Source organism: Myotis nattereri (assembly GCF_964212035.1).
Source record: "Myotis nattereri genome assembly, chromosome: 1".
NCBI classification, from domain to species: Eukaryota; Metazoa; Chordata; class Mammalia; order Chiroptera; family Vespertilionidae; genus Myotis; species Myotis nattereri.
Genome location: NC_138075.1, coordinates 79,040,612 through 79,057,167, shown reverse-complemented (window position 1 = coordinate 79,057,167; position 16,556 = coordinate 79,040,612). Strand labels below are relative to the sequence as shown.

At 53.1% G+C, this 16,556-nt stretch overlaps 1 protein-coding gene across 2 annotated transcripts; it reads left to right on the top strand.

Annotated features, from left to right (window-relative positions):
- The first annotated feature begins 10,435 nt into the window (after positions 1-10,435).
- On the top strand, positions 10,436-16,312 carry RABGGTA (Rab geranylgeranyltransferase subunit alpha). Of its 2 annotated transcripts, none has more exons than XM_081107004.1 (17): positions 10,436-10,660; positions 10,965-11,027; positions 11,193-11,303; positions 11,682-11,806; positions 11,986-12,173; positions 12,414-12,617; positions 12,933-13,016; positions 13,106-13,188; positions 13,279-13,380; positions 13,484-13,589; positions 13,669-13,720; positions 13,889-13,977; positions 14,338-14,426; positions 14,521-14,637; positions 15,253-15,366; positions 15,635-15,722; positions 16,090-16,312. In XM_081107004.1, the coding sequence occupies exons 2-17, from the start codon at positions 11,025-11,027 to the stop codon at positions 16,236-16,238; spliced, it is 1,704 nt and encodes a 567-aa protein (XP_080963130.1). In that variant the 5' UTR covers positions 10,436-10,660; positions 10,965-11,024; the 3' UTR covers positions 16,239-16,312. The 2 variants fall into 2 exon arrangements, with proteins under 2 accessions (XP_080963130.1, XP_080963131.1); XM_081107005.1 differs by lacking the exon at positions 10,436-10,660 and adding an exon at positions 10,701-10,781.
- Positions 16,313-16,556: the final 244 nt, after the last annotated feature.

Below are 16,556 nucleotides of genomic sequence, written 5' to 3'. Positions count from 1 at the left end.
GGGCTCCTCCCCTCCGTTTAGGCCCCAGCTCTAAGCTCACTTCCCTAGGAAACCTCCCCCACCCCAGATGCAGGCTTGGCTACTTCTGGGCACTATTTCCATCATCCAGAAAGTTCTATCGGACAGCCCTGCTCCGGACCATAAGCTCCATGAGGGCAAGGCCTATGTCTGTGCTTGGCTCACAGCCACGGCCCCCAGGCCCAGCACCGTGTTCAGGACAGAGGGCACTCAGCCCCCAGATGGTGAATGGATGAATGGAACAGGGAAGGGGTAGAGGCTGGGTCCTCCTCCAGCGGAGAGCTCTTCCTTCCTGGACTGGTCCTTTGTCCCCTGTGCTCATCTACCAGCCAGAGCTCCCCTGCCTACCCCAGGCCCCACAGTCTCACTTTGTCCTACGGCTTTTGTTTCTCACGTGGGCACAGAACCTCAGGGCTGCTGTCTGCTGGCACCACTCACATTGTGTATTCCCTAGACTCAAAGTGTCCCCGGAGGTGTGCAGCAGTGGTTGCTACTCCAGCTGGGCCAGCAGCAAGCTTTTTGGCCATGTTCCCAGCCCACCAGTGCTCTCAGCAATTTTAAGGCAACACTGTCATCTTCAAAACCCACAGTGCGGTGCCTGACTCCTGTAACAGAGGCTCCAGCCCTGGCTCAAGAAGTTTTACCAGATTTTCAGCCTCACTGCCTGGTTGCTTTTCCGGCATCTCCTTACTCAGAGATGCCAACCTGAGTCAGCACCCACCTCGCTGGGTAAGAGCAGATGCTCTATTGTGGGGACTTTCCCTCTGCGGCCCTTCTTTGGGGCCCCGCCTTGGGGCCCCGCCCTCCCCTCTCAGCAGCCAGCCTATTCCTTCCTCTTCCCCAGCCAAGAAGTGTGCTATGAGCACAAGGTGGCACCGCTGGCCACTGAGGACTTTCCCCAGCCTGGCAGAAGAAACTGGAGAGCAGGGAGGAGAGAAAAAATCCAAACATTCAGAATAAGTTCCCAAGGAACCCTGGGGGACAGGCAGTGTAGAGCAGCGGTTGCCCACCTTTTGGACCTCACAGACCACTGGTTGGTGACCGCTGCTCCAAAGGTTTCCCTAAGGTTTCCTTAAACCAGCGGTCACCAACCTTTCAGACCTTGCGGACCACTGGTTGGCGATTAATGGTATAAAGAATCTTCTCGCACTTTGAGTTATTTTGGTCCTTGGTCCATCCCCAAAATCAAAACCTTGCAGAACTTTGGAGTAGGGAGACTCTGATCCTTGAATGCCCTCTAACACATTCTCACAAATTGGTTGACCAACACATGCTTGATTACCTCCCGTGATGGTGAGCTCACCACCACTCATTGAGGTGCATTCCACCTTTGGACAGCTTTAATTATTAGAAAGTCTTTCCTCATGAGTCTATATCCACTCACTGGTCTTTGTTATTTGCTCTCAGATACACAGAATCAATGTACTTTCTGTTCCAGCTAGTAGTCCTTCAGGAGTGTGAAGACCACTATCACCTGCCCCGTGAGTCCTGTCCCCCAGTTCAACATCTCTATGTCCTCCTTCTGGGCATGGGCTCTCCTCACCAGCCTGATTTCTCCCTCTGGACCCTGAAGTTTGTCCCTATCCTCTTAAAATAGACCTTACCCTCCCAACAGGGCCTGCCCATCACAGATCTGGGGCCTATGGGCGCCATCGTTCTGGGTCCTACAGCTCTCTCCACGCAGCTCAAAGCCATGTCAGTGCTTCTGGCAAGCAAATCACAGGATCGAGTCTGACCAGCCGTGTGCCAAACAGAATCTCCGTCTATACACACCAGTGTTATCCCACCTCCCACAAACCTTGCTCTTATGCAGATGATTATTTGGGGACCAAAGCCCCAGACTCTACCTCTATCCATAGTCAATACCATCTGGGCAAATCTGGCCTCTCAAATTATGTTTAGATCAGGTCCCATCACCCAGCATTTCTCCCAGCCATGTGTTAGTTGTTTTCAAATATTGGAATGGCACCTATATGATCATCTAGGGAATTTCCTAAGCACATTAATCAACTTTATTTGGAGGTGAATGTCCTATCAGTTATAACTATATCTACTGTCCTATCATCCCACCCACAGGTCACCCTTTTGTTCCTAAACTTCTCCTGAGATGGAGCCGATGGGTGCAGAAGCACTGCGATAATCATTGGGGAACCTGGTTTCTAGCCCTGACTCTGCCACCATGTATATCGATTTCATGAGCGTGGGATATTGTGATTTATAAGAAATATATATTTGGTCTTTTGTACCCAGTTCCTGGCACAGAGCCCCTAAAAGCCTTGTAATTGACTAAATGATAAGAGCACTGGGAGCATCTTTTGTTCTAATGAGGCAATTCTGGGGGGCTCCTGGGGAGCTTCTGGATGGGGACTGGTTGCCAGTGGCATGGGGACCAAGCCATTAGTAGAAGCTTGGCATGCTTAGCTCCACCTTGCATCCGCCAGAGAGGGCATAGTGGCTGGAAATGGAGTTATAGTTGATCATGCCTACGCATGAAGCCTCCATACAACCCCAGTGCATGGGGTTCGGAGAGCCCCCAGGTCGGCAAACACATCACATCCGGAATGTGACGCGCCTCAACTCTATGGGGACAGAGCTCCTGTTCTCAGGACCCTCCCAGACCTCACCCTATGCATCTCTTCATCTGGCTGTTCGTCTGTATCCTTTAGCATATCCTTTTTTTAAAAATTGTTTTTATGGATTCTTTTAGAAAGAGAGAAACATCGACATGAGAGCACGACATCGATCAGCTGCCTTCTGCACACTCCCTACCTGGGATGGAGACTGCAACCGGGGCACGTGGCCTGACCAGGAATCTAACCGGCAACCTTTCAGTGCAGGGGCGATGCCCAACCAACCGAGCCACACCAGCCAGGGCTATCATATCCTTTTATAATAAACTGGTAAACACAAGTGTTTCCCTAAGTTCTGTGAGCCGCTCTAGCAAATTAATCGGACTCAAGGAGGGGGGCCCCCCCTCCAATCTATAGCCCGTTGGTCAGAGGCACAGGTGATAACTTGGGCCTTTAATTGGGATCTGAAGTACCTGGGGAGGAAGGGGGGGGGAGAATAGTACCCTTGTGGTACTGAGCCCTTAACCTGTGGGTTCTGATGCTACCTCCAGGTAGGCAGTTAAATTGTAGGACACCCAGCGGGTGTCACAGAGAATTGCTTGCTGTGGGGAAAAACCTCCACACATTTGGTGACCAGGGTGTCAGAAGTGAAGTGTTCTGAGACGGTCCCTGTGAGGCTGAGACGGTCCCTGTGAGGCTGAGATGGTCCCTGTGGGGCTGAGATGGTCCCTGTGGGGCTGAGATGGTCCCTGTGAGGCTGAGACGGTCCATGTGGGGCTGAGACGGTCCCTGTGGGGCTGAGATGGTCCCTGTGAGGCTGAAACGGCCCCTGTGAGGCTTCGACGACCCACGAACCAGCGCGCAGCCCCACACACAACTATCACCCGAAGGGCGAGAAGGGCGAGAGCAGCTGTAGTGTTGTTTTCTCCTCACTTGTGGTAGCGAAATCCTCATTTTAAACATAAGAGGACAAATTATTTTTTTTTAAAGCTGTTACGTGTCTCCATACCCTTTCTGAGTAGAGCGTGAACAAGTTGTGAGAGAACTTTCCGAACACAGGGACACGTCACGGATGGAAATAGCTACATTTTCCATGTGTATGACCTTTGACCCAGCAACAAAAAGCGTACACCTATGGATGAGGACAGTGGGGGGGTAAGGGCAGAGGGTGGGGTGGGAGCTATGGGGGGAAAAAGGGGGAACAACTGTAATAATCTGAACAATAAAGATTTATTTAAAAAAAAGAAAGAAAAAGAAGTGAAGTGTTCTGTGTGGGTAGTAAAGGAGACCCAGTGGTGAAAGCCTCGTGGCAAGGAAGAACTGGGTTTTCCCTACAAAGGTGGGAAACAGTTTTTCCACTGCAGGGCCGCTGGGAAATGAGCAGGGGCCAGATGATCTGTCAAGCCCTCGCCAGCTCTAGCATCCTGTTCTCGGAGGTCAGGGTTACAGAGTCAGGAGCTGGGGCAGAGGTGGGCCCCTGTTACAAGAGATAAGAAGTGGGCACTTCCACCCAGGCCTTGTGCGGCTCTTGCAACTTACAGTTCTTTTACCACAACTTAGGCTGCCCCTCAGACTTACCCAACATTGATTTCCCCTCAGGTGCCTGGCTGTCCACATACAGGCAGCTGAGCGCTGGTCATGTGATAGCCTGCTGATCTAGGGCTCCAAGAAGATCTGGACCATCGGGCCCAAGTTCCCCTTGCTGGCTCCCTCCCCACCAAACCCTCCAGCACACCCACCCCAGCTTCCTGGTGGTCTGAGGCATCTCCATTCTCCTTTCACCCTCCTCCACACTGTCCTTGCCAGGTACAGCGGACACTGGTGGGCAACGCGAGGCTGGAGGGAAAGTGTGTGAGGGTGTGTCTTCTGGAATCGGACCGCCAGGACGTGAGACCAGCTCCATTGCTTATGAGTTGCATGATCTTGGTCAGAACCTCAGTTTCTCCTCATCAAGACTATAAAGCATCAGTCATTATTATTTTTTTTCACTTTATTAAATCTTTATTGTTCAGATTATTACATTTGTTCCTCTTTTTTTCCACCCATAACTCCCCTCCTTCCAGTTCCCACCCCACCCTCCGCCCTCACTCCCCACCCACTGTCCTCATCCATAGGTGCACGATTTTTGTCCAGTCTCTTCCCGCATCTCCCACACCCCCTTCCCCCGCAAGAATAGTCAGTCCATTCCCTTTCTATGTCCCTGATGCTATTATAATCAACAGTTCATTCTGTTCATCAGATTATTTATTCACTTGATTCTTAGATTCACTTGTTGATAGATGCAGACAGTCCCGCTTCTCCCGTTTGAGTCTGGGTCCCTAGAGACTTGCCCAGAACTGGAGCTCAGGGCCTGAGCCTCCCTCCCGATTGAAAACGACAACCGCGCCCTCAGCCACCTCTGCACCTTTGTATTTTCCGCACTGTGCCTCCTCTGAGTCTCTGTATGCTGTTCTCTTTCCTTCTAGTTGAAGAATTTCCCCTCAGCCAGCTTTCCTGTGGTTCTGGGTGATGTCTGGTCTGTCTTTTAGTTGTATTTTTGAAGTGGGTGTAGCAATCTCCGGTGTTTACCTATGTCGCCATCTTGGTTCTCCTATTATTTCTAAGTAATATTGTTAAAGGTCCTCTCTTCAGAGTCCATTTCTTCCTTTGCTCCCCCGTTGAGGCTTTTCCGCCCTGCACCCTTGTCCAGCCCTCGCCATGACTCTACCACAGCTTGTTTGTGGGTTCCCTCATCTCCCCCTCCTGGAGTGCCCCTTCCCAATGGGTATAAGTACTACTGGCCCCCACACTGACACCTTCTGCCCCCCCACCCCCACCCCTCTGCAGGCAAGTTATTTCTTGCTGCCTCAGGACAGCTCCACAGCAAACCAAACATGTTAGAAGTAGCCTTTCTCTTCTCACCTAACACTCCCTGCCCCCACCCATGTTCCAGAAGCTCTTCTGCCTGCAGATCTGCTTCAAAGTCACCTTTGCCCCTAGATTTCAGTCCCAACTGCTACCAAGTCCCGTCTACTGTTCCTCAAAAATAGTCCTCCTCTCTGGCTGGCCAGTGTGGCTCCATGGTTGAGCATCGACCGATGAACCAGGAGGTCATGGTTTGATTCAGGTCAGGGCACATGCCCAGGTTGCAGACTTGCTTCCCAGTGTAGGGTGTGCAAGAAGCAGCCAATCAATGATTCTCTCTCATCATTGATGTTTCTATCTCTCTCTCCTTCTTCCTTCCTCTCTGAAATCAGTAAAAATATATTCTAAAAAAGTAGTCCTGCCCTAACCGGTTTGGCTCGGTGGGTAGAGCGTCGGCCTGTGGACTGGAGGGTCCCAGGTTCAGTTCCAGCCAAGGGCATGTACCTTGGTTGCGGGCACATCCACAGTGGGAGGTGTGCAGGAGGCAGCTGGTCGATGTTCCTCTCTCATTGATGTTTCTAACTCTCTATCCCTCTCCCTTCCGCTCTGTGAAAAATCAATAAAATATATTTTTTTAAAAAAAGTAGTCCTCCTCTCACCATCCCCTCCTCTCACGAGCCCCCTCCTCAACTCCAGGCTCCTTCCAGCAAGGTTGTGGGGACTTATATCTGGATTTCAGGGTCTGCCTGAATGCCCCTGAGGAGGGGTTTTCTGACCCCCTCTGACATTCACCTCCACTCCCTGGATTCTGGGACCTGATAACCCCCTTTTGCAGCCCTGTGGCTGGAAAGTTTAGAATCGGAGGATCAAATCTGTACAGTTACGATTTGTGCACTTTCAGTGTCTATGTGTACCTCACTGACAAGTTTTACAGGAAGAGAAAGAGCATCAGGAGTTAAAGGAAAAATGTAAACCATTACCTATCACCAGATCTAGAACAAGCTCCTCTTAACCTCAGTCTGAGTCAGGGGCCACTTCCATGGGCCCCCATGGGCCCCCGTCTTACTCTAGCTTATATGCTGACATGTCTGTCTCACCCATGAGACCTGTCCTGTCCAATACTAGCCACCAGCCCCATGTAGCTATTTAAATTTAAATAAATTTAGCCCAGCCGGTGTAGCTCAGCAGTTGAGCATTGACCCAGGAACCAAGAGGCCACAAGCTCGATTCCCAGTCAGGGCACATGTCCAGGTTGCAGGCTCGATCCCCTGTGGGGGGCGTGGAGGAGGCAGCCGATCAATGACCTTTCTCTCTCATCGATATTTCTATGTCTCTCTCCCTCTCCCTTCCTCTCTCTCTCTCTAAAATATCAATAAAAACATATCGTTTAAAAATAAAATAAAAAATAAATAAATTTAAATGAAGTTAAAAACTCACTTCCTCAGTTGCGCTAGCCACATTTCAAGTGCTCAACACCCACATGGGGCTCGTGGAGACCGCATGAGACGGTGCAGATACCATTTCCACAGCCAGAAAGCTCTAGTCGAGCACAACTCTTCACGGAGCTGTGAGCTCCAGGAAGGCAGAGACCGAGTCTTTGGGGCCTGGCACTGCATCCCTGGGCCCGCAGGCCCAGCTCTGATGCTAAATACCTACCAGCTGATTGAATTGATTAATGCACACACCCCCACACACTGCACCAGGCCCCCAAACAGCTCTGGTACCTGCCTCTTCCTTATTCGCCTGCCTCCAGGGCCTAACCCAGGGCTCATGGTCTCTTTCCTCCCTCCAAACCATCTCTGGTCTGTGACTCAGGGTCCCAGAGGCACTGTAAATGCGTGCGTGTGTCTGTGTGTGTGTGTGTGTTGGGGAGTAGGAGTAGAGAAAGGATTGGTAGGGCAGGAGGTGATTCCAGGCCATAAGAAGTTCAAGTTTGAGCCTCTGGCAATGGCTGCTCCCACCTATGCAGTGGGCGGGGACCCAGGCTTTGGTTGAATTCTGGTTGTGTTTCCTCCCAGCTGTGTGACCTTGGGCAAGCAACGTAACCTCTGTGAACCCACTGTATGTGTTGTTTCCTCCTGTGATATATGGATAACAATACCTACTTCACATATGTAGTGAGTACATTAATAAGAGGTCTGGGGCTCCGTCGAAACTCACTTATTGCTCATTCCTTTCTCTACATAGAAGGCAGTAAAATCCCTTCCTCAAACATCATTGAGATCATAGCTCTGAGACACCTGCATGCTTCCCACTTATCCTACACAGGAGGCTAAATATAACTACTGACAGCTCATCTTGCCTTAAAGCAAGAGGCTTGTCATTGCTTCCACTGTTCTTAAAGGTACTTGGCTCACCTTCCATCTGCCAGCCAGCTAAGTTTGTTTGGTTTCTCTTCCCCACCTTCCTGTCATAGTACATGCCTGAAATGCCTTTCCTGCCCTCTCTATCCAAAAACAGGCCCTACCTACAAATCTCAGAAGCAGATTTGTTCATAACACTCACTTCCTTCCTTAAGCCTGGTTGACTCAACTTTCCCAGTTTTAAAACTGCTGATTACTAAAAAGTATATCATGCCTGTTTCAGCCTTCACCCACCCCTTTCCGCTTCTCTTCGTGACTATGATGTAAGACCATACCTGGCCTATCTGCACCTGTTGGCACCTGTCTTCCCGGGTAGCTGGCTGTACACATGTGTATAGAGCAGGAAGCAAAAGCAGGTGGTGACCAAAAATGGCTGTTGGTGATATGGGAGGGCTGGACCAGACCAGACATAGGTCCCAATTGGCCACTATGTTGGTGACCTTTAGCAAGATACTTAATCTTTCTGAGTCTCAATTTCCTTGCATATTTGTCACAAAAATTGGAAAATTACTACTATTACTATTTACTGAGCCCTCACTCAGTGTAGGCACTGTTCTAAGCACTTTACATACATTATTTTATTTCCTCTTCACTCCAACCCTAGCAGGTAGGTATTATTAAAAGGTGTGGAAGCCCTACCTGGTTTGGCTCAGTGGATAGAGCTTCAGCCTGTGGACTGAAGGGTCCCAGGTTCGATTCAGGTCAGGGGCACATGCCAATAAGGGGTGTGCAGGAGGCAGCCGATCAATGATTCGCTCTCATCACTGATGTTTCTATCTCTCTCTCCCTCTTCCTCTCTGAAATCAGTAAAAAATATCTTGTTTTGAAAAATGGTGTGGAAGAAATATAAAGAACTTAAAGCCATACTTTCTTACCCAAATGTGATTTATAAACATATATATGTCACATGGACATACACTTCTCAAAAATACATCACACACACACACACACACATTGTCACCTTGAACCCCATGAAGGCTCGACCAGGAAACCTTCCTGAACTGGTCCAGGCCACACAAATTCTCCCATCCCTAAATGCCAACAGTACTCACTATTAGGCCCAGCCAAGCCAGCCCTCACCCTCTGTGGTGTTTTGTTCATTCTTTCAAATAAGTATCCAATAACTCCTAAGAACTAGGGCTAGGTATCGAAGAGTCAAGACTGAACATATTGCTCCTGTCCTCCAGGAACTCTGAATCTGATAGGAAAGGCTGGTGTACAAACCAAGTAGGCCCAGGGTACATAAGAACTGTCTTTTAAAAAAAAAAATGTTTCTATTGATTTGAGAGAGAGAGGAAGGGAAAGGGATAGAGATAGAAACATCGATGAGAGAGAAACATCGATTGGCTGCCTCCTACATGCCCCCTACAGGGGATCAAGCCCACAGCCTGGGCATGTGACCTGAGCGGGAATTGAACGGGTGACTTCCTGATTCATGGATCAACACTCAACGACTGAGCCATACCAGCCAGGCTATAAGCACTATCTTTAACAACACATACGAAGGTCTTCTAAATCAGGCTGGGGTATTTTGGAGAACTTCCTGGGGGTGACATTTGAGGTGAATCTATAAGATGAACAGGAGTTACCTAGGAAAGGAAGGAGGGTCAAGAAGAGGGAATAGGTTAATATGTTTGGGAAACTGCAAGTAGTGCAATCGGCTGTGATGAAGACTTTTTAACAGGACAGGTAGGACATGAGGCCAGAGGGGCAGGCCCAAGTGCCAAAAGGCCTATTGTGCTAACCTGAGAGATCCAAAGTCTGTCCTGAAAATTTGTCAGGAGACATGGAAGTCTTTTAGGCAGAAATGTGACAGGATCAAATCTGCATTTTAGAACGACTGATCCAGCAACACAGAGGATGAACTGATCATAGAGGGGACAAGGTGGAGATGGGGGAACATTGAAAAGACATTCAACAATCCAGGGAAGAAATGAGCTTAAATTCTTAGTGCAGTGGGAATAGAGATGGTATTTAAGAGATACCGTATTAAGGAAAAGTGGTGGAGGGAATAGTGCCATTCACACTATAATAGGGAAACATAAAAGCCAAACTTCAGCCTGGATGGAGGAGAGGCAATGATACCTTTTGACATTTGGGGTTTGAGGTGTCTCTGGGACACCCATGTAATATCTAGTAGGCTTTTGAATCTGTTAAGCTTGCAAGACATCTGGGTTGGAGATATAAGTTGGAATAACATCAGCTTACGGGTAGCAATTGAAGCCATGCGTGTGGGTGAAGTCACCCAGGAAAAGTGGGGTCAGAAGACCTGGTGGGCCCAGGACAGAGCTCTGGGGAGCTCCAACTCCTAGCAGTGAAGGCTTGATTTGTGAACGTTCTCCTGGTAACGGTATGTAAAGTGAAAAGGGGGTGAGGAAAGGGCCTGAAGATCGCCAACTTTTAGGGGAGAAGGGAGGGGCAACGGTGCTGGAGGAGAAACCAGGAGAGAGTGTCAAGTCGAAGGAAGTCAGTAGCGTCAAATGCTGCAGAGGTCATGGAAGATAAGGACAGGAAACTCCATCCATTAGATCTGGCAACTAGGAGGTGTGGGCATGTTTCTCTGCTGGAGAGAAACCTCTTCGACTGAATTGCTGTTGGCGTAGCTGACACGAACCACAGAGCCCGCTGCTCTCATGCGCAGGCGACAGCCGCGCATGCGCACTCGTACTCACCGGAGGGCTAAGACTTGGCGGTGTGGGACCCCGCGCACGCGCCTTCTGAGCCCACCTACTCAGCTCGGGCCTCCGCGGACCTGCAGAGGGCGCTGCGCCTCGGGGAGCCGGGGCGGGGCGCCGCTCTAGCCAGCGTCCGGGCTCGGTGGCGGGTGCCGCTGCTCCAAGTCCCCCAAGCGGCCTCCCGGCGCAGGTGGGTCCGCCCGCGGGGGGCGGGAGCGCCTGGGAGCTGTGGGGAGGGCGGGCGGCAGAGCCTCCCGGCGCGGACTGGTTCCGATCGCCTCCATGCCTGGGCTCGGATCTAGCCCCGGGGGGTAGGGCTGTAGGCAGGGCCGCACCGGTGCAAGTCCCAGTCCGGTGGGCAAGTCCTCCTGGACGTGCAATGGCCGTCCGGAACCCCTTACTTTACACCCCGGGGGGTCTCTGCCCAGGCCCGCGTGCGGCTTCCGGGAGACAACCGGGGGCGGGGCTCCCATGATTGACACTTCTTCCCCCAGGTTTCACAGGCGGCCACTGGACCCCTCTGGTCTTGAACCCTGAGCCCCTGAGCCGACACCATGGTGAGAACCCTGAGCCCAGCCGCTCACCTCAGCACGCCCATGCCTTTGCCCCTAGTGGCCTTGCCTCTCCATTTCCCTGTGTCAACCTGGGGCTTTGCAGTGGGTTTTCGGTGGCTCTGCCCCTGCAAGCCAGCCTGCTCCCTTCCAACCCGCCCATCCCTGTAGCACGGGCGCCTGAAGGTGAAGACTTCGGAAGAGCAGGCCGAGGCCAAAAGGCTAGAACGGGAACAGAAGCTGAAGCTCTACCGGTCGGCCACCCAGACCGTCTTCCAGAAGGTGGGGCCCGCAGAAGTAGCCCTCTCTCCACGTGGCCATTCCTAGTGTATAGATCAGAGGCCAAGAGCTGGGCCTCAGAATCAGACTGTCTGGACCTATATCTGGGCTTTGTCACTTAATACTGTGTGACCTTGGGCAAATTACCGAATCTCTTTGGGCCTCAGGTTTTCTCATCTGTAAAATGGGGCGCATGATTGTGATAAGCCTAATAATTGCAATAAGGCTTTTGTGGAAATTAAATGAGAATACATGTAAACCCATGGAGTGCTTTACATACTACCTGTTGTATGGGATTTATGGAATGTAGTTCTGTTTATGTTACTTAGCCCTGTGGTGGGTGAATGATACCATCTCTGACCCTGCTACCTATCTTCTCAGCGCCAGGCTGGCGAGCTGGATGAGTCAGTGCTGGAACTGACAAGCCAGATTCTGGGAGCCAATCCTGACTTCGCTACCCTCTGGAACTGTCGACGCGAGGTGTTCCAGCGGCTGGAGGCTCAGAAGTGTGTAGGGGTTCAGGGCCCCGGGAAGATGACACTAGCCCTACCCCTGCCCTGCCTGGGCCCAGCGGTAGAGTAGGAATGGCATAACCAGAGGGCTGTGGAGGATGGGTGCAGAAAGTCAGGGGTGAGCTGAAATTGGGTGTTGGAGGGCCCTGATCCCTATTCCTCTCTGGGCGCAGGTCCCCTGAGGAGTTGGCCGCTCTGGTGAAGGCAGAACTGGGCTTCCTGGAGAGCTGCCTGAGGGTGAACCCCAAGTCCTATGGTACCTGGCACCATCGCTGCTGGCTGCTGAGCCGCCTGCCAGAGCCCAACTGGGCGCGGGAGCTGGAGTTGTGTGCCCGCTTTCTTGAGGTTGATGAAAGGAACTGTACGTGCCTGCAGATTCTGTCCCCACAGCCCTCACCTGCCCCACATCCTGGTACTGGGGCCACAGTAAGGCCCAGAGTGGGGAGGGATGACCAGGATGGGCCCACTAAGCTGATGGCAAAGGAATGATGGAGCCAAACAGCATGGGATGCATAGAGGTCTTCCTTGGGAACTTCAGAGGTACGAGCCAGGGAGTTCCTCTTGCCCTGTTTCTGAGCTGTGCTGTAACCCCTTCCCCCAGTTCATTGCTGGGACTACCGGCGTTTTGTGGCTGCACAGGCAGCTGTGCCCCCTGCAGAGGAGCTTGCCTTCACTGACAGCCTCATTGTTCGAAACTTCTCCAACTACTCTTCCTGGCATTACCGCTCCTGCCTCTTGCCCCAGCTTCATCCCCAGCCAGACTCTGGACCACAGGGGCGCCTCCCTGAGGATGTGTTGCTCAAAGGTAAGCAGGGTCAGGGTGCTGGGGAGGAACTGCAGCGCTGCCCTTCCAGCCTAGTCCTGTTCCTGAGCCTGCGCTTGGGCTTGTTGAGCACCTACTTCGTGCCTGGCTCTGGGGGTGCATAACATTCAGCCCCTGACAGAAGGGAGCTTGAGTGTCCAGTGGGGAAAATAAACCTGATGTGTACAGCCACTGTACAAAGCCAGCATCTAGTGCAACTGAGGACTGGGGGTACTCCAAGGAGAGGGTGGGATGCTGGGACAGCCAGGATCCCACCAGGCTCCTAGCCACAGCCCTGTGCCTCCTTGGCTTCTGCAGAGCTGGAGCTGGTACAGAACGCCTTCTTCACCGACCCCAATGATCAGAGCGCCTGGTTCTATCACCGCTGGCTCCTGGGACGAGGTGAGCGGTGGGGGAGGAGGCTGGGTGTTTAGGGCTTGGAAGGAATGGAAGAGGATTACAGGAGACCCGAAGCTATCTCTCCACCCCAGCTGACCCCCAGGATGCTCTGCGCTGCCTGCACGTGAGCCGGGATGAGGCCTGCCTGACGGTCTCCTTCTCCCGGCCCCTCTTGGTGAGTCCTATAGCTTTTGCCAGAGAACATTGTGGATTGTGAGCTTCGTGCTGTTGGGCTGACAGGGTCTCTCTTTGTCCCCTGTACCAGGTGGACTCTGGGATGGAGACCTTGCTGCTCTTAGTTGATGAATCACCCCTGGCTGTGGAGTGGAGGACTCCAGATGGCAGGAACCGGCCCAGCCCTGTCTGGGTATCCCAGGATTGATGGGGCATAGTGGGGGCTGAGGCAGGGCTGGGGTGGGACAGTCAGAAAAGTGGTACAGCTGGGGGTTTCCTTGACCCAGTGCTCCCAGCTCTGTGACCTGCCCGCTGCCTCCCTCAACGACCAGTTGCCCCAACATACATTTCGTGTCATTTGGACAGCAGGCGATGTCCAGAAGGAGTGTGTGCTCTTAAAAGGTGACGCAACCTGCAGCAGCCCCCTGCCCCCTCTTCCTCTCATGGGTGTTCCCCTCCTACCACCTACTGTTTCTTTCAGGCCACCATGAGGGCTGGTGCCGGGACTCGGCCACCGATGAGCAGCTCTTCAGGTGATGACAGGGAAGCACGCCTACAAGAAAGGGCTCTGGGCATCAGGCAACGGGGATGGGAGGCAGGGTGCTCTCGGGCAGATGGTCTCAGCCTGGAGAGGGGGATGGCCCAGACCCCAGTGCTATGGCCATCATCCCTTCCCCACCTCCACCCCCGCCCACCGTCAGGTGTGAGCTGTCGATAGAGAAGTCCACGGTGCTACAGTCTGAGCTTAAATCCTGTAAGGAGCTACAGGAGCTGGAGCCCGAGAATAAATGTGAGGCCTGTTTCCTGAGATCCTGCTCCTCTCAGGGAGCCCCTTTCTGTGTCTCTTGGCGGGACAGGGAGCAGGGAGGGTCTCAGTAGTTTGGGAGCAGCCCTGACCAGTTTGGCTCGGTGGATAGAGCACCGGCCTGCGGACTGAAGGGTCCCAGGTTCGATTCCAGTCAAGGGCATGTACCTTGATTGCGGGCACATCCCTAGTGGGGAGTGTGCAGGAGGCAGCTGATCGATGTTTCTAACTCTCTATCCCTCTCCCTTCCTCTCGGTAAAAAATCAATAAAATGTATTTTAAAAAAATAGTATGGGAGCAAAGGCGGGTCCAGGAGACATGCTCCTCTTCCCACCCTCTCCTCAGGGTGCCTGCTCACCATCATCCTGCTGATGCGGGCGCTGGACCCCCTCCTGTATGAGAAGGAGACACTGCAGTACTTCCAGACCCTCAAGGCAAGCCGGGCCTGCGGGAACAGACATGGGGGAGGCCCCGTGGGCAGGAGGGAGGCAGCTGACACAAAGGCCTTGCCGGCCCCACCTCCGCCAGGCTGTGGACCCAATGCGGGCAGCATACCTGGACGACCTGCGCAGCAAGTTCTTGCTGGAGAACAGCGTGCTCAAGATGGAGTATGCAGAGGTGCGCGTGCTGCACCTGAGCCACAAGGTATGGACTGTGCGTGTGCCTGCTCTGGGCCCTCATTCCCTGGCCCACCCTTCCTCATGGCCTCGCCAGCTTTTCCATTCATTCCGGGGCTTCCGCTGAGGCCCTGTCTGTCCGGCCTTCAGTCTCAGATGCCTTTCTGGACATTTCTTTCTCTGCTCATTGGAACAGGCCAGCACCTAAAGCCTGAACAGTTCCCAGAGATTCCTAACTAACGGTCCAGACTGGTTTTCCTCCATTTGAAGTTCTTCCCATCCAATCTTCCCAACACATCAGTTTGATCCCATCACTGCAGTCCACCTCTGCTCCCACCAAACCCACCCCACCCACCCCCCCGGACTCACCAGGCCCACTCCTGCCAGTGTCTGTGTCTCCCCCAGCGCCCTCCTCTGTCCCCTGTACCTGCCCCGACTCTATTCACTCCACTGGCCACGTCGCCCACAGCACTCACATCTGTCCCACGTCCTTGACTTGTAGCATGTACTGTGGTGGGCTGTAAGGTAAGCTTCCCACCTGCCCCATCCTCTCCTCAGGGCCTGTGTGGGGCACAGAGGGCAAGTGCCTCATAAATGATGGCTGAGGCCCCTCCCCGTTGGGTATATCATTCCGTCTCCTCAGGACCTGACGGTGCTCTGCCATCTGGAACAGCTGCTGTTGATCACTCATCTTGACCTGTCGCACAATCGTCTCCGAGCCTTGCCCCCTGCCCTGGCTGCCCTGCGCTGTCTTGAGGTAAAGCATTCATTCCTCCATCACTGTCCTGGTGGTCCTGTTTCCCTTCCTCTCCTTCAGAAGCCTGCCCGCCCTACAAAGGCTGCCCAGTCCCCCCAGCCCCTGCAGATGACCCCTGCCTTCCCCCTTCTGTCACCCAGCCTGACCCTAGGAGCTCTTCCATGCACTGTGAGCTGTTCACCCCGGGCTCCCCAGTTGCTTGTATCAGTCTCAGGCCGATAGCTGCCTGCCTGCCTGCCTTGTCTTCCCTCCCCTCCCTGCTCCTCAGGTGCTGCAAGCCAGCGATAATGCCATAGAGTCCCTGGACGGTGTCACTAACCTGCCCCGGCTGCAGGAGCTCTTACTGTGCAACAACCGTATCCTTCCTTCTATGATTTTTAACAAAGCATGTTTTTATCCTCACTGCACTTTCACTCGGCAGTCTTGGTTCACTGCTGACACATGGGTGCCGCTAGCCAGGGCTAGCCTTCTCCTCGGCCACAGTCTCCACCGTTCCTTCTACTGCCCCACCCAGCCCTCCTCTGTGCTTCTTGCCTGGTCCCTGTGGGCAGGTGTTTGCAGTCCCCGCCCAGAGCCTTGCTCCCTCCAGGGAAGTGTGTGAGATGCCCACCAACCAGGATGGCAGGCAGCAGTCCCCGCTCTGAGGGAAAACAGTGATGGGTACAGAGGAGCAGACCAGATCTGGGGGAACCTGCCAACCTTTCCTTGACTCTCCTGCCCAAGGTCTCCAGCAGCCTGCAGCACTTCAGCCTGTTGCCTCCTGCCCCAAGCTGGTGCTCCTCAACCTGCAGGGCAACCCACTGTGCCAAACAGTGGGCACCTTGGAGCACCTGGCCGAGCTGCTGCCTTCCATCAGCAGCATCCTCACCTAAGAGACCCTGCCCCCGTCCTCGCCCTCTAACTTATTAGGACTGAATAAAGAATGGAGAGGCGTCTCAGGCTGCTGAGCTACTGCTGCCGCCACCGCGGCCACCACCATTACTGCCACCTTTCTGGAAAAGAAAGGGAGAGAGTTAGGGTGTGTTGACTCACCCTGTTTATTTTATGCTCAGTCCTGCCATTTCCTGTCATGGAGAATCAGTGTCTCCGTGTTTAGGCAAAATCAGGGTGAGGTCTGGACTTGAATTTACGTTCTGGTTGGGGCTGGAGCTGGGTCTGGGTTCCAGGCTGGGACCAGGTTTAGGATCAGG

Coding starts and splice junctions, on each gene's coding strand:
- RABGGTA (XM_081107004.1), top strand. Junction 12,618..12,932: donor TGAGGATGTGTTGCTCAAAG/GTAAGCAGGGTC, acceptor TGGCTTCTGCAG/AGCTGGAGCTGGTACAGAAC. Junction 13,189..13,278: donor CCTTCTCCCGGCCCCTCTTG/GTGAGTCCTATA, acceptor CCCCTGTACCAG/GTGGACTCTGGGATGGAGAC.